Source organism: Eleutherodactylus coqui, chromosome 8, assembly GCF_035609145.1.
Source record: "Eleutherodactylus coqui strain aEleCoq1 chromosome 8, aEleCoq1.hap1, whole genome shotgun sequence".
Taxonomy (NCBI): Eukaryota; Metazoa; Chordata; class Amphibia; order Anura; family Eleutherodactylidae; genus Eleutherodactylus; species Eleutherodactylus coqui.
The window spans coordinates 175074279-175099462 of record NC_089844.1 but is presented as its reverse complement, the minus strand read 5'-3'; the positions used below and the strand labels follow the sequence as shown (position 1 = coordinate 175099462).

Here is a 25184-nt window from a genome sequence, read left to right as displayed (position 1 = left end):
TACAGGGGTCTGCCTATACTTCTGCTACAGAAATGTTACAGGGGTCTGCCTATACTTCTGCTACAGAAATGTTACAGGGGTCTGCCTATACTTCTGCTACAGAAATGTTACAGGGGTCTGCCTATACTTCTGCTACAGAAATGTTACAGGGGTCTGCCTATACTTCTGCTACAGAAATGTTACAGGGGTCTGCCTATACTTCTGCTACAGAAATGTTACTGGGGTCTGCCTATACTTCTGCTACAGAAATGTTACTGGGGTCTGCCTATACTTCTGCTACAGAAATGTTACTGGGGTCTGCCTATACTTTTACTACAGAAATGTTTCAGACGTTTGCCTATACCGTTACTACAGAAATATTACAGGGATCCGCCTCTACTTTTACTACAGGAATGTTACAGGGGTCTGCCTATACTTCTGCTACAGAAATGTTACTGGGGTTTGCATATACTTCTGCTACAGAAATGTTACAGGAGTCTGCCTATACTACTGCTACAGAAATGTTACTGGGGTCTGCCTATTCTTTTACTACAGAAATGTTACTGGGGTTTGCCTATACTTCTGCTACAGAAATATTACTGGGGTCTGCCTATACTTCTGCTACAGAAATGTTACTGAGGTCTGCCTATACTTTTGCTACAGAAATGTTACTGGGGTTTGCCTATACTTGTGCTACAGAAATGTTACTGGGGTCTGTTTATACTTGTGCTACAGAAATGTTACTGGGGTCTGCCTATACTTGTGCTACAGAAATGTTACTGGGGTCTGCCTATACTAGTGCTACAGAAATGTTACTGGGGTCTGTTTATACCTTTTGCTTTAGGAATGTTACAGGGGTCTGTCAATACTATGGGTGCACTAAGTCTTCCCATTGCGGTGTTTTACCTAACTGGCACAAATACACTGACTGACTAGGGCAAAAATGTGGACCGAGGCCAAGGTCCTTGCTGGGGTGAAACTCTCCCATGGTTGGGCACTCTGATTTCTTCCTGTGTAATACCATCTTTGTGCACTGACAGCATAGGCGAGCCCAAGGAACTCAAGGACTTCCCCTTGCAGTTTTGAGCTATCTGTGTGGGGACACATGGATTTCCTATTGCTATGTAACTCAGGGCACCTTGGGTTACACAAGGTGTTTGCTGCGACCGAGCCTGACCCTGGACCCGCTCGCGTGCTTCCCACACAGACTATAGCGGGTCCTGGTCATGGTTTCTTGGCCTTGTAATGCTACCTCCTCCTACTGCTTGGGGTCATGGGATCAGCACTAGGCAACATGTATTTTCTCTTGTGTTACCACAGCTATCTGAGACACTGGTTTGGGCTAAACAAGAGGAGCGTTACTGCATTAATGCGACGTTCACTGCTGTACTAGCATCGGAGTCAGCTCTATGCTCGCGATTGCTGAGGGTGTGTGCAGAGGCCTATGTCCTCGGCATAGTGAAAGTCTGCCCTGTTTGGGCACTGTAGGTTCTTCTCTTCTTTAGGTTTAATACTGTCTTTGGGTTCCTTTGGCTCGCCTATGGTGTGGGTGCACAAAAACTTCCCAGAGCGGTGTTTTACCTGTCTGGCACAAATACACTGACTGACTTGGGTAGGGTGCAGAGTGCAGATGGCTTTCCCATTGTATTGTTCAGCTATCTGACACCTACTCAGAATGAGTAGTGTGTGGACACATGGATTTCCCATTGCTATGTAACTCAGGGCACCTTGGGTCACGCAAGGTGTTTGCTGGGACCGAGCCTGACCCAGGGCCCGCTCACATACTTCCCACACAGGCTATAGCGGGTCCTGGTCATGGTTTCTTGGCCTTGTAGTGCCACCTCCTCCTCCTGCTTGGGGTCAAGGGATCAGCACTGGGCAACATGTATTTTCTCTCATTTTATCAGTTATCTGAGACACTGGTTTGGGCCAAACAAGAGGAGCGTTACTGCATTAATAAGACGTTCACTGCTCTACTGGCATCGGAGTTCGCTTTATGCCCGCGATTGCTGAGGGTGTGTGCAGAGGCCTATGTCCTCGGCGCAGTGAAAGTCTGCCACGTTTGGGCACTGTAGGTTCTTCTCTTTAGTTTTAATACTGTCTTTGGGTTCCTTTTGGCTCGCCTATGCTGTGGGTGCACAAAGACCTCCCATAGCGCTGTTTTACCTGTCTGGCTCAAAATACACTGACTAGGGTAGAAATGTGGGCTGAGGTCCTTGGCTGGGTGAAACGCCGCCATGTTTGGGCGCTGTGATTTCTTTATGCGTAATTCCATCTTTAAGTTCCTTGGGCTCGCCTATGCTGTGGGTGCACAAAGACTTCCCATAGCGCTGTTTTACCTGTCTGGCACAAATACACTGACTGCCTAAGGCAGAAAAGTAGGTCGAGGCCCTTAGCAGGGTGAAACTCTACCATGTTTGTTCACTGTCATTTCTTCAGGTTTAATACGGTCTTTGAGTTCCTTTGGCTCGCCTATGCTGTGGGTGCGCAAACACTTTCCATTGCAGTGTTTTACCTGTCTGGCACAAACAGACTGACTGACTAGGGTAGAAATCTTGGCCAAGGTCCTTGGCGGGGTGAAACTCTGCCATGTTTGGGCACTCTGATTTCTTCTTGTGTAATACCATCTTTGTGCACCGACAGCATAGGCAAGCCCAAGGAACTCAAAGACTTTCCATTGCAGTGTTGAGCTATCTAACACCTACACAGAATGAATTGTGTAGGGACACATGGATTTCCCATTGCTATGCAACTCACAGCACCTTGGGTCACACAAGATGGAGGCTGGGACCGAGCCTGACCCTGGGCCCGCTCACGTGCTTCCCACGCAGAGTATTGCTGCATTGTGGAGATGTGTAGAAGTGCTGGCACCTGAGTCCCCTTTATGCCCACGTTTGCGGCTCCTGACAATTTTGCGACGGAGGTGGCACAGGTTTGGAATGATGATCGAACGTCAGTTTATCATCAATTCTCAACAGCATTGTGGGCTATCTCCCACACTTTTAAAGAGGGTCGCTGCCTGGCCCTGCCAACCCTCTGCAGTGTGTGCCTCCGGTTCCTCCTCATCCAGTACGCTTTTATAAATAGACATGAGGGTGGTGTAGCTATGAAGCGAGCGTGTAGCATGAGGACAGCTGAACGAACGCTGTGCAGGGAAACTTTTGTGTGCGCTGTGGACGCAGGATCGTGCGCGGGGGGGGGGGGGGGTGGACAGCAATGCCAGCATGTAACCCATTAGAAGAGGCAGCGGTTTGACCCGCAGGCAGTGATTGTCCTTGGTTGCAGGTAGTGTGGTGCTTAGCTAAGGTGTGCCTTGCTAATGAGGGTTTATCCGCAGTAAAAATTAGTAGGGGGGTGACGCCAGACTCTTGCCCCCATTTTGGCTTAATAGTGGGACCTGGGAGCCTGAGATGCAGCCATGCATGCTGCCCCTGCCCTTCTCTATCCGGTTCTATGGTGCTTCCATGACCTTCTATGGTTTTCCAGTGTTTCACAAGTCATGACCTATGCGGAGCATCGGTCCCATACAAAAATGCTCCAGTCACCCATTGACTTCAAGGGGTTCGTTACTCGAAACGAGCTCTCGAGCATTGCAAAAAGTTTGCAACGAGCACCCGAGCATTTTGGTGCTCGCTTATCTCTAGTTATTGTATATCACACAACCATGTATTTCCCTCCCTGCAATTTTCGCAGAGATTCACAAGTTTGGGACTGAATGTATCTATACCGCCCACAGAGGTCGCTAGGTTTTCCCATTTAAATGGAGGAACTCTACCATTAAGTATCTGGGTGCACATATACCTAAAGATTTATCGTTAGTGTATTCTCTAAACTACCTTCCAGTACTAGAACGTACTATTAAGGATTTAAACAATTATGATAAATTATTGTCGTCCTTTAGTTGTATTAACGTTCTTAAAGTGGATGTTGTCCCTCACTTTCTGTATCTGTTTCAGACGCTCCTCATTGTCCCTCCAGAGGGTTTTTTTAAGCAACTGCAAACACCATTTACTCAATTTTGTATGGGGAGGGAACTGTAGTAGGATAGGTTGTAGAACACTTACGAGACCTAGGTGGGTGGTGGGGCAGGACTACCTGACCTTAGGATTTATCATTTGGCCTCCGTAGTAATGCACTTGTTTGACTGGCATTTCTACAGGGGGTCCAAACAATGGGTGAGTCTAGAGGATTTGTTGGAAACCAAAGTGGAGGGTTTGCCATGGTTAGCACAGCTATTAAAAAATGTAACACTATTGAGCGTTTGCTTTTCCCAGATTTTCTGATATTATATGATAAAATGTCAATAAGATACAGGCTGTCTATTAAGAGAGGACCATTGACTCCTTTATTCTGTAACCCAGATTTTTCTCCAGCTATGGAGGCCTCTAGCTTCCTGGATTGGTCAAAAATGAATGACATTAGAGTGTACCAGATTTTGAGAGATGCTGCGGTCCTATCATATGAGGGACTGAAAGCGGCACAAACTGAAAAATTGCTATCATGGTTCTTGTACATGCAATTAGTGCATTTCTTGAAATCCAATTACCCAAATTTCAAGACTCCACTTACTCCATGTGAGACTCTATTTACTAAGGGACCACCCACACCTAGATGCCTGTTGAAAATTTACCATGAATTGATGAGGATTACCCTTGATTGGGACCCCACCTTTATGAAAAGGTGGGAACATGACTTAGGATGTGTGATCAAGCCTGGGGAGTGGGAGAGGGCCTTCTTACTGTCCCACAAGCTGTCCATGCCCTGTAAAGCACAAGAGAAAAAAAATAAAAAAAGTGGTACAGATATCCAAAGATGTTTCATCATATCTCCCCCCATGGACTCTCCGGATTGCTGGAGATGTGGTAGAGAAATAGGAACCATGCTGCATATTTGATGGAATTGTCCTAGCATTGTGCCCTTTTGGGGTATGGTGTTCTCCATTTACAAGAAAATCACAAAGTTCTATTATTCCCTCCCTGCAGATAGCTCTCCTGTATATGCTACCTGGTTCAGTGTCTGGTATCAAAAAGGACCTGTTACATTTCTTTTTAACATCTGCACGCTCAGGTATACCAAGATATTGGAAAACACAAAAGAGCCCAACAACAGTGGCTTAATGACTATGGAGGAGTTGAAAAGGCCCCAGTGCTGCCTTAGCAGACTGCCTATCAAGCCATCCCTGCTGGGTGGCTTGATAGACTGCCTGTCAAAAAGCAGTATGACGTAATGCTATAGCATTAAGTCATACTGTAGGAGTGATCAAAGCATCCCTGGTTGTAGTCCTCTAGGACAGGTGTCTCCAACTCCAGTCCTCAGGGACCACCAACAGATCATGTTTTCAGGATTTCCTATGGTAAGAACACCTGTGGCAATGTCTGAGGCACTGACCATAATTGCATCACCTGTGCAATACTGAGGAAATCCTGAAAACTTGACCTGTTGGCGGTCCCTGAGGACTGGAGTTGGGGAACACTGCTCTAGGAGGACTAAAGTATAAAAATAAACAAAAACGTTTTACTAATTATTAAAAAAAAAAAGGAATAAAAGTTCAACACCCCCCCTTCCTTTTGCCTCATTTGCAATAAAAAAAAAACCACAATAATAAACCAAAAATACAGGTTTGGTATCGCTGTATCCATAAGTCCAATCTATCAAAGTAATGTATTATTTACCCTGCACCATGAACGTGGTTTGAAGAAAAAAAAAAAAAGCCAGAAATGCACTTTTTTGGTCACCATATCTCCGTGAAAAAATGTAATAAAAAGTGATCAAAAAGTCGATTGTACGCAACAATGGTACCAATGGAAATGACAGGACATACTGCACAAAATGAGCCCTTACATAACTACAGCAAAAAAAAAAAAACCCTATATAGGTTTGGTATCGTTGTAATCGTACTGACCCATAGAATAAAGTTATTGGGTCATTTTTGTTGCAGTTTGTGCGCCGTAGAAACAAGACGCAACGAAAGATGGTGGAATATTGTTTTTTTTTCTATTTCTCTCCACTTAGAATTTTTTAACGTTTTTCAGTACATTATATGGTACAACTAGCTGATATACCTGGCTTCGCCCAAGTTAATTTGGTACTGGTAATTATCTAGTGTTCACATGGAAAATCTTATGAAGTCGTGGTTACTTTAGAGATACCGGGAAAAAAATATGTTCACTATTTTGCATGGTTCTTTGCGTTACCCAGGAAACACCACGTGGAGGTAACCATGCAACTTTTCTTTGGGAAATGAGAAAATTAGATTACGTACGTAAAGTTTGGACGCTAATTCTTTTGCACTTAGAATTGAATAATCGAGTTGGGACTCATTAGCTTTTTCTATTTATGACATAATCAATGCTTGTTCCAAATTTCAAGTTTCTATGACATCGGGAAGTGAGAGAATTACATTACATACGTAAAATTTGGCCGCTAATTCTTTTACGCTTAGAAATGAATAATCGAGTTAGGACCTCTTTACTTTTCCTATTTATGACATAATCAATGCTTGTGCCATATTTCATGTTTCTACACCATTAGGAAATTGGAGAATTAGTGGCGAGTCAGTGAGTGAGTCAGTGAGGGCTTTTGTCATATATATATATATATATATATATATATATAATAAATCTGTTCTAAACGATTGTCAACCCTTTCATCTTTAATGATTCTTCAAAGTCTTAACAATTGACTCCAGGGAAGAGCTCTCAACATTCCCTGGGGATGATAACTGTCATATACCAACAAGTCATTTCGATCAGTGGGTATGACAAAAATATCAGTGTATAATCATGTATCTTCTTTGTATCTTCTTTGTACACTAACACATCAAGGAATTGTAGCTCTACAGTGGAATATGCCAGCGTGAACTTAAGCTCTACATGCACATTATTAAGTTCCGCCTGAAACTTAAGGAGTTCCGAACATGGCCATGTTAAGAAAATTGTAGATCAATGTATCAGTTAATTGTTCTTTTATTGGATTGTAAACTAGAAAGATATAGCATGATGCTAGTATAAGAAGTGGAGGGGTTAAATGAAACCTTTTCTATACCATTACAGGGTAGACAGACAACATAAGAGTCTCCAGACTGCCTCCCTTGCATTCCTTTTCACTGAATTCATAACGGTTTAATAGTAACACCTTAAAAGGTGTAACTTATGTTAAACATTTCAGTTTCAGCCTATCATGTATTATTAATCTTGGAGGTATGTACTTTTCCTGTGATGTCATTTATGGTATATTAACAACACACACTTTAGAATAAATTAGAAATCTGATAACGCACGAGATCTAGGATCATCTTCTCTTTGATAAACACATAAATTCTCTTTACATTTTTGGCCCTTCGAGCCGGAAAGACTCATTGCAGAGGGAAAGGACAGCCTGGCTGTGAAAAGGTGGGTCTAAAGTACTCTCTGATCATTAAAAGACCTCCGTCTTGCTTAGACATCATTAGAGGCCAGTCGGGCATCCTGTCTGAAACAGTGACGTTTTTCCGAACTAGCCTGAGAATTTAGAAGCCTCCCAGATAACATGTAGTAAGTATAACAATGGTTAAACTTTTCTTCTCTCTTCTTCTGTATACTTTAGTGTTAGTAGAATTTACAATGTGTATTGTAAATGAGAAGCAAGTATAGACGAATTGGTTGTCAAGGGGCAATAGCAGTAGTCTATGTGAGACCATAGCCATTGTGAGAAGGCTACAGGAAAGAATTACTCCGTGCTGCACGTTAAAGAGGTTAGATAATACAGGGGTGTCCAGGAACTTTACTTCTTATCTTCCTACTACTTTTTTCTTTGATATTGTTATTACGCCTACTAACATATTGTAATATTTGTATTGTTGTCTTATACTGGATGAAGTGAATGTGTGAATGATTGAGATAAGCGGATCCGATACGTGGGCACTGACCTCTAGGACACAATAAGGGCCAACGTCGCTGTGCAGGTTGTTTTTGGACAAGCCCCTTATTGTGTTCAATGTTCACAGGCCCTACTTGGAAAGGCAAAATGGAGTCTTCGTGTATATAGCGAAGCACTGATTCTGGTCAGGATCCCCTGCGTTTTCACTTTATATTTTAGTGGCCAGAGGCTTATTTTATGTTTCTCTTGTAAATCGACATCAAGAACATAATTACTAACAATGGGAAATACAAATTGTAAGGCATTCTCCTGTGCATGTCTCTGTTGTTGCCAATGACAGGAAGTCATTCAAGGGCATAAGTAGTACATGCACAGGTTGGATCCTGACTGTCAAATATCGTGACAAGTGGGAAAAGAAGTATGGATTTAAAAATAAATTAGAATTCCCTAGTTGTAAAGAATTATGTGATAAAATCAGCTCTCACTTTTCTCTTGCTAGAAGCGGTTTCCATTCCTCTGGTTACATGTGGTAACTGCGCTGTACACTCGCGCGTTTCCACCACATCCCGCTTTCACACTCTCCTGGAGTAATTGGTCTGCAGCTCATGCCAGAGCCCAGCCATGCCAGGAACCCTGCTGTTACCATCTCTCCAGCTCCTTCTCATTCTGTCTTTCTGAATTCTCCTCTCTGGACCTCACATTCTGCTGTTCTATCTCACTTTTTTATTCTCAGTTCTTTCCTCTCCCATTCTGGTTCTGCTTCTGGACTTCTCATTCATCTACAACATTAAAAAGTCATCACATGACCAACAAACAATCTACGAATAGACAAAACGATACAATTTCCAGACAACACCGGACATGAACAGACATTAACCCTTTCATGCATGCAAACTCCTGTATACATGAAACTGATGCATTCCACAATTAAAGCATGAACACAAGCCAAACATAAAACATGCATACAGAGGTGCAGTAGTAGATCAAAACTTTGGGCCACTGCACATGCCATGGGGTAAAACTTTTTTGTGGGACTGTCCCATCTCTTCCTTCACATACTGGGTAATACCAACAACAAGCAGCCATGTTTCTGTAATCCTGGAAGATTTCTGTAAAAGGGATTATTCAGTTGTAAACTATTGATGGCCTATCCTCAGGATTGATCAATAGGCGATCAGTGAGGGGCTGCAGTACGGAACCCCCATGGGCCTTCATGTATGTACACTAAGCTGATTTCTGCAGGATTTCTGCAGGAAGCCTACTGCTCCGTTTCCACTGCAGTGGCCAGACTTGGTACTATAGACATTGCTGTGAATGTGAACTTTGCCTGCAGTATCAAGTCTAGCCACTGCAGTGGGAATGGCGCTGTCTGCTTCCTGCAGAAAATAGCTCAGTGCGCATGCACGCAGGCCTGGTGAACAGCTGATCAGCGAGGGTCATGGGTGGTAGACCCCCAGCGATTTACTATTGATGGCCTATGCCAAGAATAGGCCATCAGCAGTTTACAATGGGACTACCACTTTAGGTCGCCATAATGTCTGAATAAACTTATTGCACAAAGAAAATGAATCAAAAAGGGTTTGTGATTTTGTATTTATTTTTGTTTTTTTGCAGAAGGCAGATTCTGGAGGTGAACAGTAATATAATGATCATTTTATAGGAATGAAGTGAAACATGATTATGTCTGGAAGAAAAAGCCGAAAATAAAGAATACAATAAGACAATAATATCTAGAATATGTATTTTATATCATAATGCCAGTGATATGACGTCACAAGTCACTGTTCCTCAGAGACCTGTTACTTTATCACCACTTTCAGCACTTGTGCGATGGCAAAGGCAGCAAGACGATAGGGCGGTGGTAGCAGAGCTGCAGCGATACAACCTAACGCATCTATTGCAATGGACAGCCAAAAGGAAACGTCTAATTCTTCTTGCATCTTGCGCACAAAATTAATCTGCTTCTGGTAAATCATGGCCTGCTTGTCCCAACCCTGGAGCCTGTACAAGTCCCGCTCCTGAGAAGACAAGAGGAAAGCAGTGTTATGGTGCCTGCATAAGAGGATGTGATGACTGATAGAATTTCATAAACATATCAGAACTAATGGTATAGATGACATTAGAGCAAACATGTGGCCCCTTATCACATTGGGCAATGGGAGTGAGAGAAAAATGGCTCAAGGCACAACAACTCCAAAAACGGTGGTAACGAGATTTGAAGATTTTATGATCTAAGAAGTAAAACCAGCAGAACAAACATGTTCCGAGGGGCCAGGTCCTCTCCCTTGCTGGGGCAAGACATGCTACCGTTAGGGTTGCCAACCTTTGTCACAAAAAAATACCGACCATGGTAAAAAAAAAGGGGGGGGCGTGTCACCCAACAGTGGCCCCAGCATTAATAGTGATATCCCAAAGCCGCTCCTGTAGTAATGGTAAACACAAAAAATATAGAGAGCGCTTCAGGGGATTTATGCCAACCGGGAATGTCAATTAATGGGGATAAACATAAAAATATCCCTACTTGTTCTTCAATCTTCACTTCAATCCTCTTGATGAAAGAATGAGAGCTGCAGAGAAAAGCTGAGGGTTCTGAAAATCAGTACTCCCCCAGATGAAGAATAGCAAAGGGTCAGAAAAAATCTGCGCTCAAGTAGTGAGAAAAAAGAATCAAAGAAAGTGTGTGAATATCACACCAGGAATAGTAAATCGACACTTACTTGAAAAGGAGGGGGGTATGGTGTACAAAAGCCCCCTCCGCTGAGTGTCATCCACAGATATCAAAGCACATAGACTTCAGGATGTATAATGGAAAGAAGACTTTATTGCGGCGACGCGTTTCGGTGCAAAACATAGCACCTTTCTGTACGGCTTGAGAAAGGTCCTGTGTTTTGCCCCACCAATTACTGAAGAGGCTATTTCTCGAAAAGCGTTTGTTCTGCTGGTTTTACTTCTTATATCAGAAAATCCTCAAATCTCATCACCGTTTTTTGGAGTTTTTGCGCCTTGACCATTTTTCTCCCACTCTGTACCTCCTTGTCCTGCCTTGTACCGGTACACGTCTGGCCGGCAGCACCTCCCAGGTACAATTGTACCACTATTCACAATGAACTATACACATCCACCCATGGAGTAGCTCCATCACTTAACTTTTACTCTTATCACAATGGGGGCCACCTCCGAAATCCCGATGGAACGGGAGAACATGTAGGGGCTGCCTGGAAGGTGGCGTCTCTGCTCTCCCTCCATTACTTCACAGAAGACTCTGGATAAAAAAACTAGACTTCATCTTATTTTTATTCATTATGGAGTCACAATAGGTTCAAGCTGCTGCTTGGCTGCAAAAGATCCGGCCAATGATTGACAACATATACAGCAGAGGTACTGCACAGGCAGAGCGGGGTCCAATTGCAGACCTCAGCCACCAACTGTGTGGACCCCCTTGTTCAGACCAGCAGAAGAAGCCACTGCCAGTTCTCCTTCCCCATCTACTAACTCTGTTCAGTGCTCTCCCAGCTCTGGGCTCTCGGTGATCTTTAGCACGGGAGCCAGGGGAGGAGTGAAGCTATGCTGTGGCTTATAGCAGGAGGCGGCAGGGAGCTCATCTACATGTGTGTACTGCTAAAAAGTGGGGGTGGGAGGATTTTACATGGGACTGTAGGTTGGATGCAGCAGAAGGGAGGGTAAGAGATGTGCTTTACATGGCACTGTATATTAGATCTTCTGAATGGAGGGGAAGATGTTTTACATGGGACTGTATGGTATATTAAAGTGCTGAAGGTAGGACTGTATGATGGAGGAGATGAAGGGTGGAAGTGTGGTTTTTACATGGAAATGGATGACGAAGGAGCTAGTGGAGGGGGCACTTAAACCAAAGGGGGGGGGGGGGGTCACTATTACTAAGAAAAGGCCACAAGGGGGCAGCATAAACAGAAGAGACCACAGAGGGGCTGTATAACTAAGAGGGGCCACAAAGGGGTACTATTTACTATTGGAAAGTTACTGGGAGAGGCATTGGGGTAGTGGGAGGATGAAAAGAGTGTGCAGAGATAAGTCAATGCTGGTTGTGGCGGTCTGGGCTCCGATAGAGAAGTAAAACAAAAACAGATGTCACCAATCCGAGAAGATGTCACTTGTGATCGCTGGAGGTAACTACACTGTAATCACTGTGTAGAACTGGTATACAGGCTTATAAGTGTTCAAAAAGCCATGTGTACCCCAAAATGGTATAGATGAAAACATAACAATGATCCGCTCATGGGTAAATAAGAAGTTGTGGTTCTCTACATAAGTTAAGTATTCTATAGTGCAAAAGTAGTAAGAAAAACCTATACATTGTTAGTATTGTCGCAATCATATTGTATTTTATACATAATTATTTTGTGCCTTATTTTAACCCTTATTACCTGGGTCTGCCAGACCTTCACTTGATAACAGACCAGATAAGTGGACCCTTACAAAAACCAGTTGGGTACCTCTAATATTTATTTTATCTAATCTAAATCTATCTAGGTGACAGCCCTCAGTGACTCACTGACCACTAATTCTCTAACTTTCCGATGTCGTACAAACATGAAATTTGGCAGGAGCATTCTTTAGGTCCTAAATAGGAAAAAGGGGGTCACGACTTGATTATTCAATTTTAAGTGCAAAAGTATTGGCACCGCTATGTAATGTACGAAATCTAATTCTCTAGCTCCCCGGTGTCATACAAACATGAAATTTGGCATGAACATTCTGTAGGTCCTAAATAGGAAGGTAAACAGGTCACAACTAAATTTATTCAATGCTAATTGCAATGCACCCCTATGTCATGTAACTTCTCTGTGTCTTAAAATCGTGAAATTTGGCGAGAGCGTTCTTTAGGTCCTAAATGAGAAGAGTAAAAGGGGTGACATATTTTGCAGAGGGACATCGGTACATGCTGCCTGAGGAGAATCTAACGCTCCTCTATGTGTACACATATTTTATTCCTCGGTTACTCTAAAGTAACCTTGACTTCACTAAATTTTCCGTGCAAACAGCATGTAAACACCTGTATCAAATTAATTTGGGTGAGGTCGGGTATATCAGCTAGTAAAGTATATGCACTGTTACACTGATCTACGTTATGACCAATACTCCCGATAATCCCATTTTTTTTTTTTTTTTGTTGCTATAGAGACAAATGACTGTGATCATTCATCCCCATGGGCCATCTGTACATCCACCCATTCACACAGTGATGTATAAATGACCAGCGAATACTTTTATACTTGCTGAAAATCAACGAACGGCTAATAATTGAGTGTACACAAGTATAGATGTACACGGCTCGAAGATCAAGTGGATGAATTGTGTGCCTAATAATTGGGAGATGTAAAAGAGCCTTAACTGGGGTTTTCAAATGGCCTGATTAACGGGCAAGAATTTCCATTTGAATGTTCATTTGCTCAATTACTGGGTCATGGAAAAGGGAAACAATTATCCAATGTGTGCAACAAAGCTGTACTTTTTGCTTTCTCTTCCCTACATAGTAGGATTAGCTTTATGGACCCGGCAGCCACCCGCTTCTCCTCTTGCCCTACTCAAGCTCTGTGAGCTATAGCTGATCAAGATGAGCAGTAACACCATACTAACGTTTCCCACACTGCCACAGATGTACATGAGGTGCTTTGTTCTGTGTTTCTATAGAGGATAGGTGCCAGAGGTGAGGGATTGTCCCCAAAGTCATCTCCAAAGATGGTCGTCTTCCACTGGGCATTAGGTGTAAATTATTGTGTCAGAGCCTGTATAGAATCCTTTGCTTCCCTGGTGGTCTGATCCTAATCAGAGAGACTTTCAATGAACTGATTTGGTCTCTGCCACAAGTCCAGTCCCACTTTTATGTCATGTATGTAGTTAGCTTTAGAATGGATTATCTAGAGATGGAGGCGATCAGCCGTTTACACTGTGAATTATTTGACTTACTGTAGTCTTATGTTGCAGGGAATCCTGGAGTTGTTTCTGCCTCATACGTGTTTCCTTTTGCATCTTTTCTGCCGTTTCTTTAAAGTTCTCTTCATAGATCCTCCTTTGATGCTCCATCTTTTTATTTTTCTTAGATCGTTGATCTTCTTCCATTTTCCTCTGCAGCTCCTGTTTTTCTTGATTTGCTTTCTTTTCTGATAGATGAAAAAGGAGAACAAATAGTGACTTGTGAGAGGCTTTGTGGTATCTGACTGGGAGAAGGGATGTAGGTCCTTACACAGTACGAAATGACCGATGAGTACTCTGGCAGCGCAATGACCTCTCCTTCTGTATATATCACTATGGTTAATGCCACATATAATCCATGGAGCAAAGACATGGGGAGGTCAATATACAGTAGCAAGGCATAAAGAGATCAACTGAGCACTAGACATAGTATGGCAAAAGATAAACAGAGAGGTCCATCTAGCAGAGACATAAATGGGCCCATTCAGTAGAGCCACAAAGATATCCATGGAGCAGAGAAATGGAGAGGTCCATGAAGCTAAAACACAAAGAGATCTAAGGCACACACACAAAGTGATGCATGAAGCGAAGACACAAATAGGTTCATGGAACAGGGAGACAGAGGTCCATGAAGCAGAGACACAAAGGGATACATGAAGCAGAGAGGTCCACGGAACAGAGACAGAAGTCTATGGAGCAAAATCACAGAGGTCCAAGGGACAGAGACACAAAGTGATCCATCGAGCAAAGGCACAGAGAGGTCCAAGCAGCAGACACATATTTACTGTGGGTCTATGGAGCAGAGACACAAATAGGCCCCTGGAGCAGAGACAGTGTGAGTTCCATACAGAAGAGGCATGGAAGGCCCTGGAGAAGTGGTTAGATTAGAAATAATCATTCACTGAGATCACAGTTCCCACTACTGTTAAGTTTCTGAGTAATGTTTGGCCATTTTGCAGAAGGTGGCACCAACACTCGTCAAGTCTTTAGAGTCCCCCAATGGCATAGACATTCTTACATAACCGCAGCTAGAAGCTAACCGGCCCAATCCACATATCTGAATGCAACCGGTGAACCAATTTACTAAGATTTTTCTCAAAGTGCCAAATCATTCAACAAATCTGTTGCTGTACCATCGGCACTTACTTTCCCTTTGCTTTTGCTGATCACTAAGAGCTTCATCACTCTTCATGATGGTAATGCCTTCCATTTCCTTGGATGTCTTAAATTTCTGAAGAACTTCCTCAGCCTAAAAATGTTTGAAACTGAATTAGAAGAGACAGGGAGGCTAGTACCGTGTTTCCCCGAAAATAAGACAGTGTCTTATATTAATTTTTGTTCAATAGGGTTTAACTTTTTTACATGTATAGCTGCTTGGACACTATTTAAATTGACTTTTTTAATTAACTGTTAGCAGGGCTTAATTTTGGAGTGGGGCTTATATTTCAAGCATCCTCAAATTCTGGAAAATCATGTTATGTCTTATTTTCAGGGTATGTCTTATTTTCAGGGAAACAGGATAATATGTCCTCTGTGGATACATGTTAATGGCAATGTGCAATGTCTCCAATACCCACCTTTGTGCCCTTTCTTGGCTCATTCTTGTATTTCTCTTCGATGCATTTAATTTCCTCTTTAAACTTCTGGTACCCGCCTGATGTCACATACGACCCTTGATCCAAACAGTTCTGGAGGTCTTTGGAAATCGTCTTGATTAACTTCTCACAGTGTGCTTGAGACTCTGTGTCATTCTTCTGGAAAAGCTCATTCTTTTTCTGCTCTATGATTTCCTGTGGGAAGTCAAAAGCTCTTCTATGCAAGAGAAGTCTTATTTACCTCCCATATATAAATGCTTTCATCACATGAGACCATAAGGACAACCTGGAATCATTCCAATTGCTCTGCTCTGCAGAGTGTGAACACAAGAAGAGGGACTACGGGTGGAATGACTTTGGAGCTTCATCACTTTAGTAGATCCAATGTGATTTTGCTATTTGATTTACTGTGTGCTAATCCCTGATTGGTTTAGAGATGAGAAACTGTAGGGCCTGGAGTAGTCTGGCTGGAATAGTTTGACCTGCAGATTGATTTTCTCATATCTATCTATCATAAAAGTTTCTCATACAAAGTTTTTGCAATCCTTCCCTATGATTATATTCTTGGGTTTTAATTTGTAATGATGAAAAAAAATGGTTTTGGTACCGTGTTAGCCAGTAGAGCAAAGTGTGATTGTTCCCAGCAAGAGAAACCAAGTAATCTTGTAGATATGATACCTTTTAATGGCTACCAAAAATACATGATGATGATTAAAGCTTTCGGACCTAACGGGGTCATTATGCCTCGATGAAGGACCCTGTGAGGTCCGAAAGCTCGCATTAACATGTATTTTTGGTAGCCATTAAAAGGTATCATCTACTTAGTTTCTCTTACTGAGAACAACAATTAATGATGACTTACCAAAAATTGTTTTTGGAACTGATAGTCATTGTCCTTGAAGGACCTTTTCATGAAGATCTTCAGTGCCTCCATCTCGCACTCTTCACTTAGCTTTAGCATCTGCTCCAGTGTCTCGGTGGGAAGAGTGACTCTTTCTTTCATCTTGTTTTCATAATGTTGCGTTGCCTCCCTCACAGCTACTGTGTTTTCCACCACAGATATATTGGTCACCACATCCTCCATGCAAGCGGCATTAGAAGTGCTTAGAGCGTTGGTGTACATGGTAGCCAGGTGAGCCAGACCTAGGAACAATGAGCAGGTGACGGACATATCCAAGGTCTACGTCTAGACGCAATATCAGACCAATCTTAATACTTAGTCATTGGTTTGCAAATACTCACTTTTCCCGTTAACCTGATGTACATCATCCATGTATTTGATTCCCGCATTTTTATAAACATAATCACAAAATGTATTTGTTTGGGCCATAAACTCAGGATTTAGTTGATCGTCAGACACCTCATCCATGTTCTGGAGAACATTTTTATTTGCCGTAGGAAGATCAAACATAAAGCACTTGCGTTCCTTGAAGTACATGCGGATGCATTCTCTGCACTTGTTGCGCCGCTCAACCTTTGCCGATCCCTTCTGCCCAGTTTTAGCTTTTGAATACAAAAAGTAGATTAGGAATATTTCTACCACCACAGATTTCCTTCCACTGCCCTCTGCTTTATTGCAACATACCCCCAACTTAAAGACATTTAGAAAGACAGCACCAGTGATCAGCGCTGTGAGCGGCATTACCTTCCTATACAATGGAAATTGATCACAATAGTCATATTCACATCGGGAGGGTTGGACAGAACAACTTCCCCTTTCTTCAGATGTAATAAATTCCAGACTTCAGACATGAAGTGGAAGTTATTTTTGGTTTTGTAAAGCTTAAAAGACATCCACATAGCCCAAGATTATACAACCTGCACACAGTGGGGAAGATCAAGAGAGCGGGTGAGTTTATGGTTTTGAGTATTCCCGGTATACCCCCAGACTCAACACTTCCATATTGCCATTCTAGGCATCTTTAATGATATAGTAACTGTCTACAACTCTAGATCAAGACACAGAGGCATACATTGAATGGTCTTTTATTAGAGATCCCCTATAGCAACACATAGGCTGTCCTTTTCTTTAGCCTTTAGAACCACAGCAATTCATCATGGCGTTCATCCATAAGTATCAGAGGACCCAGGATGTGCCAAGAAAACATGGCCCACATCATTATTCCACCTCCACCAGCCTTACAGGAAGGGGCCATCAATTCATGGAGCTTGTGCCAATTTCTCATGCTCCCATCAACATGGTGCAATAGCAATCTGGATCCATCTGACCAGGAGATGTCTTCCCGCTTCTCATTGATACAAGTTTTGCTCTCTTTTGCCCATTAGAGTCTCACCTTTCTGTTTCTCTTAGACACAATGATAATGGGACCTGCAGTTATAGCCTATCTGTTAATTGATGCACCAACAGTGCAGCGCCTATTGGTCAGAATGATTTTTGACATCCTCCACTGACCCATTTTTGTCCACAGGATCCCCTTTTGCTGGATGTTTTTTCTTGATTAGGTCATTCTTGGTATATTCTCTACATGGCAACAAGAGAGAGCCTCACAAATTTGGTAGTGACATCATGGCCTTCTGACCAGACCTCGTTGGAAGTCATTCAGATAGCGAGAAGCTGATCCACAAACAATCTGTCACCCAAAGTGCAGCATGGAATCTGGTAACAGCTCTAATTTCCATACAAGTGAGCTCCAATCGTGGGAGGGACAGTGCCTCTAATAAAAGGGCCATTCAGTGTACATTCAGAGGAAACCCCAACCTGGGACTAGGACTTTCTATCCACTGGTGGCTTACCAGGTCTCTCTATGAGGGGGAGGGGAGGGGGGCTTCTATACTGATTTCCGAATTTCTCATATGAAACTGTTAGACTGATTTCTAACCTTTCTGCAACATCAGGGCATTCTCCAGGTACTCATCCTCAGTGATCGACTTCCCATTGAACTCCAGTTTTAAAGTAACATCTCTCACCGCCCATATGAAGATGGGGAAGTGTCTGTCAAACTCTGCTTCATCATCGCCATTGTCTTTAGATCTCACTTTAATTAGCTCGGCCATTTCACCCACATAGCTGCAGAAATGAATTAGGGAAAAAAAAAGCCAAGTGTCTAAGAGGCAAAAAGTCACTCCTTTCAAAAGAGTCAACTAGATGTAATTCAAAAATCACACCATGATCATACTGTACTGAATTCATGAATGGGTGAGTGCTGCCTCTGATTGCTCCCTGCGCTGAGCCAATCAGAGGCAGCACTCACTTACCCATTCATGAATTCATGAATGGGTGTGAGTGAGAGCTGCCTCTGATTGGTCAGGCTGTGACTAATCAGAGGCAGCTCATTGAGCAGATGGGGATTTTAAATCCCCGGCTGCTGAATACTACTCACAGCAGTTCAGGAGAACTACCGGCCAGACGCGGCTGAACTCCGGCTGCAGCGGAAAGGTGAGTCTCCATTTTTTTTATTTTTATTTTTACACCTTTTAGGATGATTTTCAGGTAAGGGCTTATATTTTTAAGCCCTTCCCGAAAATTCATCCCGCACTCGCCGGCAGCCCATTGCTTTCAATGGAGCCGGCTGTATTGCCGGCTCCATTGAATTCAATGGGCTAACATCGTTCTTCTCTGCCACAGCTGTTACAGCTGTGGCAGAGGAGAACGATCTTTATGCTGACAGTGCGCGCGGGGGGGGGGGGGTCTCACTCTTGTCACTTTTGTGGCTTAATAGTGAGACCTCGGAGCCCGAAATGCAGCCCTGCATGTTGCTCCTCGCCTGCCCTATCCATTTCTGTGTTTTTTACATGACTTTGGTGATTTGCTAAGATTTTCACAAATGAAAACCTTAGCGGAGCACCAGTCATATACAAAAATGCTCCAGTCGCCTATTGACTTTAATGGGGTTCGTTACGCGAAACAAACTCTCGAGCATCACTGAAAGTTCGACTCGAGTAATGAGCACTCGAGCATTTTGGTGCTCGCTCATCTTTACTTTTCTCCTTCATGGTGGCTAGCAAACTAGGGCGATGTTAGGGATATTATTCGGACCCCTATAATCTGTTGCCAGGGCTCCAAATTAATGGTGAATGTAGAGCAAGCCTGGAGAAGTTAATGTGACACATCAAACAGAATGTAATCCAAAGAATTCTAAATTTATTCTAAAAACAGACCTTTATGGAGAAAGAAAGGGAGTGTCTTTATGCCAAAGCTGTATACAAGTATTTTCTCACTGATAGCAAGTGTAGCCATGAGAATCAGACATTTGATTGAAAAACAGACAAACCATACATTTTCTCACTAAACTTAAAAGACATAACAACTGATACGTGAGCCTGAGAATTCGCTGTACTAGTGATGCTGGCTGCATGCCTAGAAAAGTCATATCTCAATTTGTAAAAGGGAATTGATCTAAAAGAGCAATTAGATGCCTAAAGGAGATACTAGTTAGTTGGCAAAGAGAATTAATCTGAAGCTTATAAGATGGCTGACTGGAGATGAGATGGACAGTTGAAACCAGAATCCTAACAGCGGTCTCCAACAAAATGTCAGAAAGCAAGAGAGTGAACCATCCTACAGTCCAAACCACCCTCTTATTCTACAAGGGATAAGAAATGGGGAACAAAACAATGGACACTCCTGTCCTGGACCAAGCAGGGAGGTCATGAACCAACCCCAAGAGGAGGCTCCATGCTGATTTTGGCTATAGAGCTCACCTCCTCTACATGTAATTAGTGAGAGCAGGAAGCAACTCTTGAAACAACTTAATGACCTACAAGACTGAATCCAGACAATGACTAAGGACTTTGCTTTTCCCTTAACAGTCTGACGGAATTGTAAAATTCAAGAAGGTACTTCAACATTTACGAGAAGTAAAATAGTCTGTTTGCAGTTTCAAACTTTGTTCTTGATGGATGTCAGGTTGTACTCTTGGGACCTGTAGTACTCTGTACTTCCAAGAGCAAATAGCTGCAAGTGTGGTGGATTTGGCTAGCTGATTGTGTGAATTTCTGCAGCCAGCCTACCACCATGTGTCTGTGCATACAAGTACCAGGCCCTCTTGCTAAAGAGTGCTAATCATTATACCCATCTCATCTCAGAACACAGGGGTTTGGAGTCATTCACGCTGTCTTGTTTGAGTTTAGGCAAATTTGAGTTGTTATCCTACACTCCCTGAAGATGGTCTGGACACCTGATTCCCCTGTTTACATGGTTTGTGGGCCCCTGCAGCCTTACCCTTCTGTCAGGTGTGCTTCCAGACATTGGATGTCCTTTACACGGTCAGATGGATGATGTCTAACACTTTAGTCCCTTCTCCATCAGATGTGTGCTGCCTGATGCTCTGCTCCTTACATATGTGGACAGTTAAACTAAGTTCTATTTCTTTGTATGTTTGCATGCATGAGGTTTTGGGTGGGACTTCCCTGTGCTTGTAGGTGTGAAGACACCTGCTGGTAACAATGCCTTATTTAGTGTTTGTCTGTAGGTGTGTATTATGTTGTAGTAGAGGATGTCACCTTCTGTCCTTAGGCGAGAGGACAACTGATTTTTCATCCATCTATAGGTATGCGAACGGCCATGTTTGAGGTACAATGTATGTGGTATTTCTGCCTATTCCTATCTAGGGCGTAACAGGTGTCCCTAGGTTCCAGTGTGGGGCTTTTAGCCAAGGTTCCCCAGTTGTGTGGTATAGGTTCAGACTTCTCCTTATGTTGGTTCAGATTTCCCTGTTAGGTCTATGTATTTGCATACTATGCATCTCTTGTCTAATAAAACCATTATGAGTTTTCTACATTCAGTGTTGAGTGCATATCCTTCCGTTAAGCCTTATTTCTATTACTTCTGTGCAGGCAAGGTGAATAAGACCTGCACTGAACATAACAATGGACTTATCTTTGAAGGATACTGTATCTTCTCAATTGCATCTTCATCAAGGACAGCTTTGCTGTTGTAGACCAGAGCGCTGCTCAGCAGGGTGGCCAGGCAGAAGATCCACATGTCATTCTTTTTGTCTCCCTGTAACATCAGCATATTATCTGACTGGGGTTAAATCAGCCACAACATTATATAACTCCTCTAGTGCTGCCCCTAGAAATCTGGAATAGCTATAGTTGTGATATTCTGCTGACAACCTGGAAATGTCTGAAGATATGGAAGTGCCGTACTGTGGAGAGAATACAGGCAATCCTTCAACCAGCCACAAGGGAAGGATAGTTGCCGCCACCTATGGTGTATGTGCAATTTGGGACTAAGGGGTACATTGACTAAGAAATAGGGAAAAGCGTTAATGGGAACCTGTCACAAACGAGAATTGTAATGTTTAACCCCATTGATGCACCTGGCTTTAAATGGTTAAAATAATATCTAGGAGGTGAACAAATATATGGAAACACTGTATGAAATGCATGGGATTTTCATCATTAGCACTGAGCTGCCCTTTTGACCTCTGCTTGGCTTAAAGTTTCCCCGCTAATTTTGTGTTTACTTCACCTCTTGCCCTGCTCTGGGGGGTTTAGGGAGCCAGCTGGTAACAGCAGTTGATTGGCTCAAACCCTTGATCAATAGAACTTTGTTGCTGGGGTAGATGTTCACTTCTGCCTGCCAGCATATGTGTCCTATTACCTCCACTTAAAATCAGTCTCTACATGCCTTATGGAAATATGATTTATAATCCCATGTAATTTTTCTTACACCCCCTGTATGTATTTAAATGGGTATTCCAGGCACAGACTAACATTTTAAAATCTAATGTACATCATCCCAATAAGTAATTCTGTAATAGGGTCACTATACCTGGTCTAGCTACTTTCTTCATTTTCTATCTGTAACGTGACCCTCCACCCAAAAAATATCTCCACATCTTGTGACATCTTCTCTGTATTTGTTACTTCCCCCTCTGTCCGTCGCCTCCAATATCCTGTGAGCAGTGCATGATGGGAGGAAAGGAGCAGAAGCACGACGCTATTGCTCATGGGTAGTTCAGAGTACTGGATGGTGCTGATTGTCTTCAGCAGACTTTGTCTGGCACTAAGATTGGTTGGTGCTAGTCAGTTGCAGGATCTGTGAATTGTGGGTGGAGTTACAGTACTGGCTAGCGGGCCAACTCTATACATGCTGGAAGTTGTAAGCAACAGTCTGCTATTATGTTTACTATGGAAGTGATGCATGTAAACTGCGGCAGATCGGCGGCTGTAAGCGACGAAGAAGGTTCAGGACAGCAGATAAAAGGTACAAGCTGCTACTACTTAGCAGTACCTCCTAGATTTCAGCATTTTCAGAATTTCAATTTTTTTTTTTTATTAGTTTTTCAATAAACACGGATACATACAAACAAAATTGTCTGATATCTCTAGAGAGACAGGAACAATTATCTTAGCACTAGTAATATCAGCAAATCAACATGTCGAGTAGTACTGTATGGGATAAGGCATACACAGGGAAAGGAGGTGCAGCACGCCATTATCTGCTATCTCTGCCTCTTCTCTCCATTTGCAGTAGGCGTGAAGGAGAATTGTATTTCGGTGCCAAAGGAGATGAGCGTAGGACCGAGCCACAGTCCCTCTCCTCCCCTTTCTTGCATCCTTACCCTACATATGGCCAAACTACCCACACAAAACAACAACTGTAGGTTATACAGTGGGGGGGGGGATGGGGGGGGAGAAGGGAGAGGAAAAGGAGGGTGGGGGGAGAACCTTAGGATGTGGTGGACCGCTGGCCGGTAACTGGATAGAGAGCAGGTGTACCTCGTCACGTTAGTCCCACAACGCCAGGAGCCGAACCTCAGGCCATGGTGCCCAGGTTACAATAAACTTGTCGTAGGTGTTGTTTGACCAGCTGTGTAATTCCTCCAATGAGTATAGGTTATCAATTCTCTCTCTCCATTGACCCAACGTAGGGGGGCTGTTTTGCAGCCAAAGACGGGGGATTAGGGATTTAGCTGTGTCCAGAAGCAGGCCTATCAATTTGTTCCTAATAGGATGAAAATGCTTCTGTCGTCTCCATAGCAGGACTAGGTCTGGGGAGATGATTGTCTTTGGGGAAATCTTCCTGATGATTGTGTCTACGCCTCTCCAGAAGGGGGTCAAGAGCGGGCATGACCACCATATGTGTAGGTATGTCCCCTCCTCGGACTTGCATCTCCAGCAAGTTTTCTGGGTGGAGAGTTTGCGGTCGAATAACCACTGGGGGGTCCGATACCACCTTACAAGCAGTTTATAATGTGCCTCCTGGGCTATGATGCAAGGGGACAGACCAAATGAGGTGTTTAAAATTGATCTGGACTCCTCTGCGTTTATGTGTATACCCAGTTCCTTCTCCCATGAGGAGAGGAAGGCTGGTTTGTAGGGCTGGCCTGGGGAGACAAAATTCCTCCGGAGGCAAGAGATGCTTTATTTTCCAGCCAGGCCTTTTCAAAGGGAGTAGAAGGTCTAGTGGATTTGTGCTTATTAAGATATACTGAGTGTGCCTGTCACTTGAGCCTTCTCTAGAAATGAGAAATTCTCCCCAGGTCGCAGCTTTTGGAGGATGCTATTCGGGTCGAGGTGAGCAATGGCCTGAAGATTTGCAATATGGAGGGATTTGAATTTCTCCCACACTGGAGCTATGTCCCGACTCAAGAGGGGGTTCAGTATTTTCGGAACGGAGGACAGCGGGAGTATAGGTGAGGGGGCCGGAGCCAATTCCTCTCTAATCCTGTCCCAGACCTCGCAGGGGCCCCTGAGAAGCGGGTTGTAGGTCCTGGACTGGTAGCGTGCGCTGACTGGGAACCATAGGTCGTCCTCAAGTGGGGATTTGTTATAACCTTCCACTAAACTCGTGAGGAGCTTATCCCCCTCCCTCTGCGTAAGGTCCCACCAGTAGCGCAGTTGGGATGCTCTGTAATAGTCGCTAAGGTTGTGGAAGTCAATGCCGCCCTCGCTGCGGCTCCTTATCATAAGGCTATGTGCCAGTCTTGGTCTCCTCCACCTCCACACAAAACCCGAGAAGGCCGAGCGTAGTTCTTTAAAGAAGCTGGAGGGGAGATGGATAGGAAGCATCCTGATCTTGTACAGTATAATGGGGAGAATGTAGGTTTTGATGATGTTTTTCCTCCCAAACCATGACACACACGGTATGTCGTAAGTTTTGAGAAGCTGTTTGACCTTGTCGATGAGGGGGTCAAAATTCGTTCTATATAAATCTTCCGCTTTTTTAGTTAACCTGATACCCAGATATTCCAGATAGGAGGGTGCCCAGGATAAGGGTGAGTTAGCTCTTATTTGGTCAAACTGCGTTGGTGGAATAGAAATATTTAGAGCAGTCAACTTTGCTAAGTTGATCTTAAAGTTTGATATTCCTCCGAATTCATCCAGGATTTCTAGTAGCCTGGGCAAGCTCTTCTGAGGCTCGGTAACTATAAATGCCGCGTCATCCGCGAAGGCCGGCACCGAGAGTTGTCGCCCACCAATAGCTAGACCCTCAACCCCAGAGTCCTGTCTTATCCTCAATAATAGAGGTTCTAATGACAGGATAAAGAGGGAAGGAGAGAGGAGGCATCCCTGCCGAGTTCCATTTTTTATAAGGAAGGGAGGAGAGAGAATCTCATTTACCCTCAGTCTTGGATGGGGGCACGCATAAAGCGAGAAGATAGCTCGGATGAATTGCACAGGGAGGTTAAAATGGTGCAACACCCTCTCCATATATAGCCAGTCCACTCTATCAAAGGCCTTTTCGGCGTCAGTACCTACTAAGGCGAGCGGGATTTTGTGATGTTGAGCATATCTGGCCGCGTGGAGAAGTCTGAGGCAATTGTCTCTCCCCTCCCTTCCCTTGACGAAGCCTGCCTGTTCCCTGTCTATCAGGGAGGGTACACAGGG

At 43.5% G+C, this 25184-nt stretch overlaps 1 protein-coding gene across 1 annotated transcript in view; it reads right to left on the bottom strand.

Annotated features, from left to right (window-relative positions):
- Nucleotides 1–9565: 9565 nt before the first annotated feature.
- The window catches only part of LOC136577223 (guanylate-binding protein 1-like), a 48516-nt gene continuing 32897 nt past the window's right edge, over nucleotides 9566–25184 (bottom strand). The window contains exons 4-11 of the mRNA XM_066577029.1: nucleotides 21236–21345; nucleotides 18224–18411; nucleotides 16626–16886; nucleotides 16246–16526; nucleotides 15366–15578; nucleotides 14935–15037; nucleotides 13783–13976; nucleotides 9566–9854 (exon numbers count right to left, since the gene is read on the bottom strand). Coding sequence (XP_066433126.1) covers nucleotides 9636–9854; nucleotides 13783–13976; nucleotides 14935–15037; nucleotides 15366–15578; nucleotides 16246–16526; nucleotides 16626–16886; nucleotides 18224–18411; nucleotides 21236–21345 — 1569 coding nt within the window. The 3' untranslated portion in view covers nucleotides 9566–9635. The remainder of the gene's footprint in view (nucleotides 9855–13782; nucleotides 13977–14934; nucleotides 15038–15365; nucleotides 15579–16245; nucleotides 16527–16625; nucleotides 16887–18223; nucleotides 18412–21235; nucleotides 21346–25184) is intronic.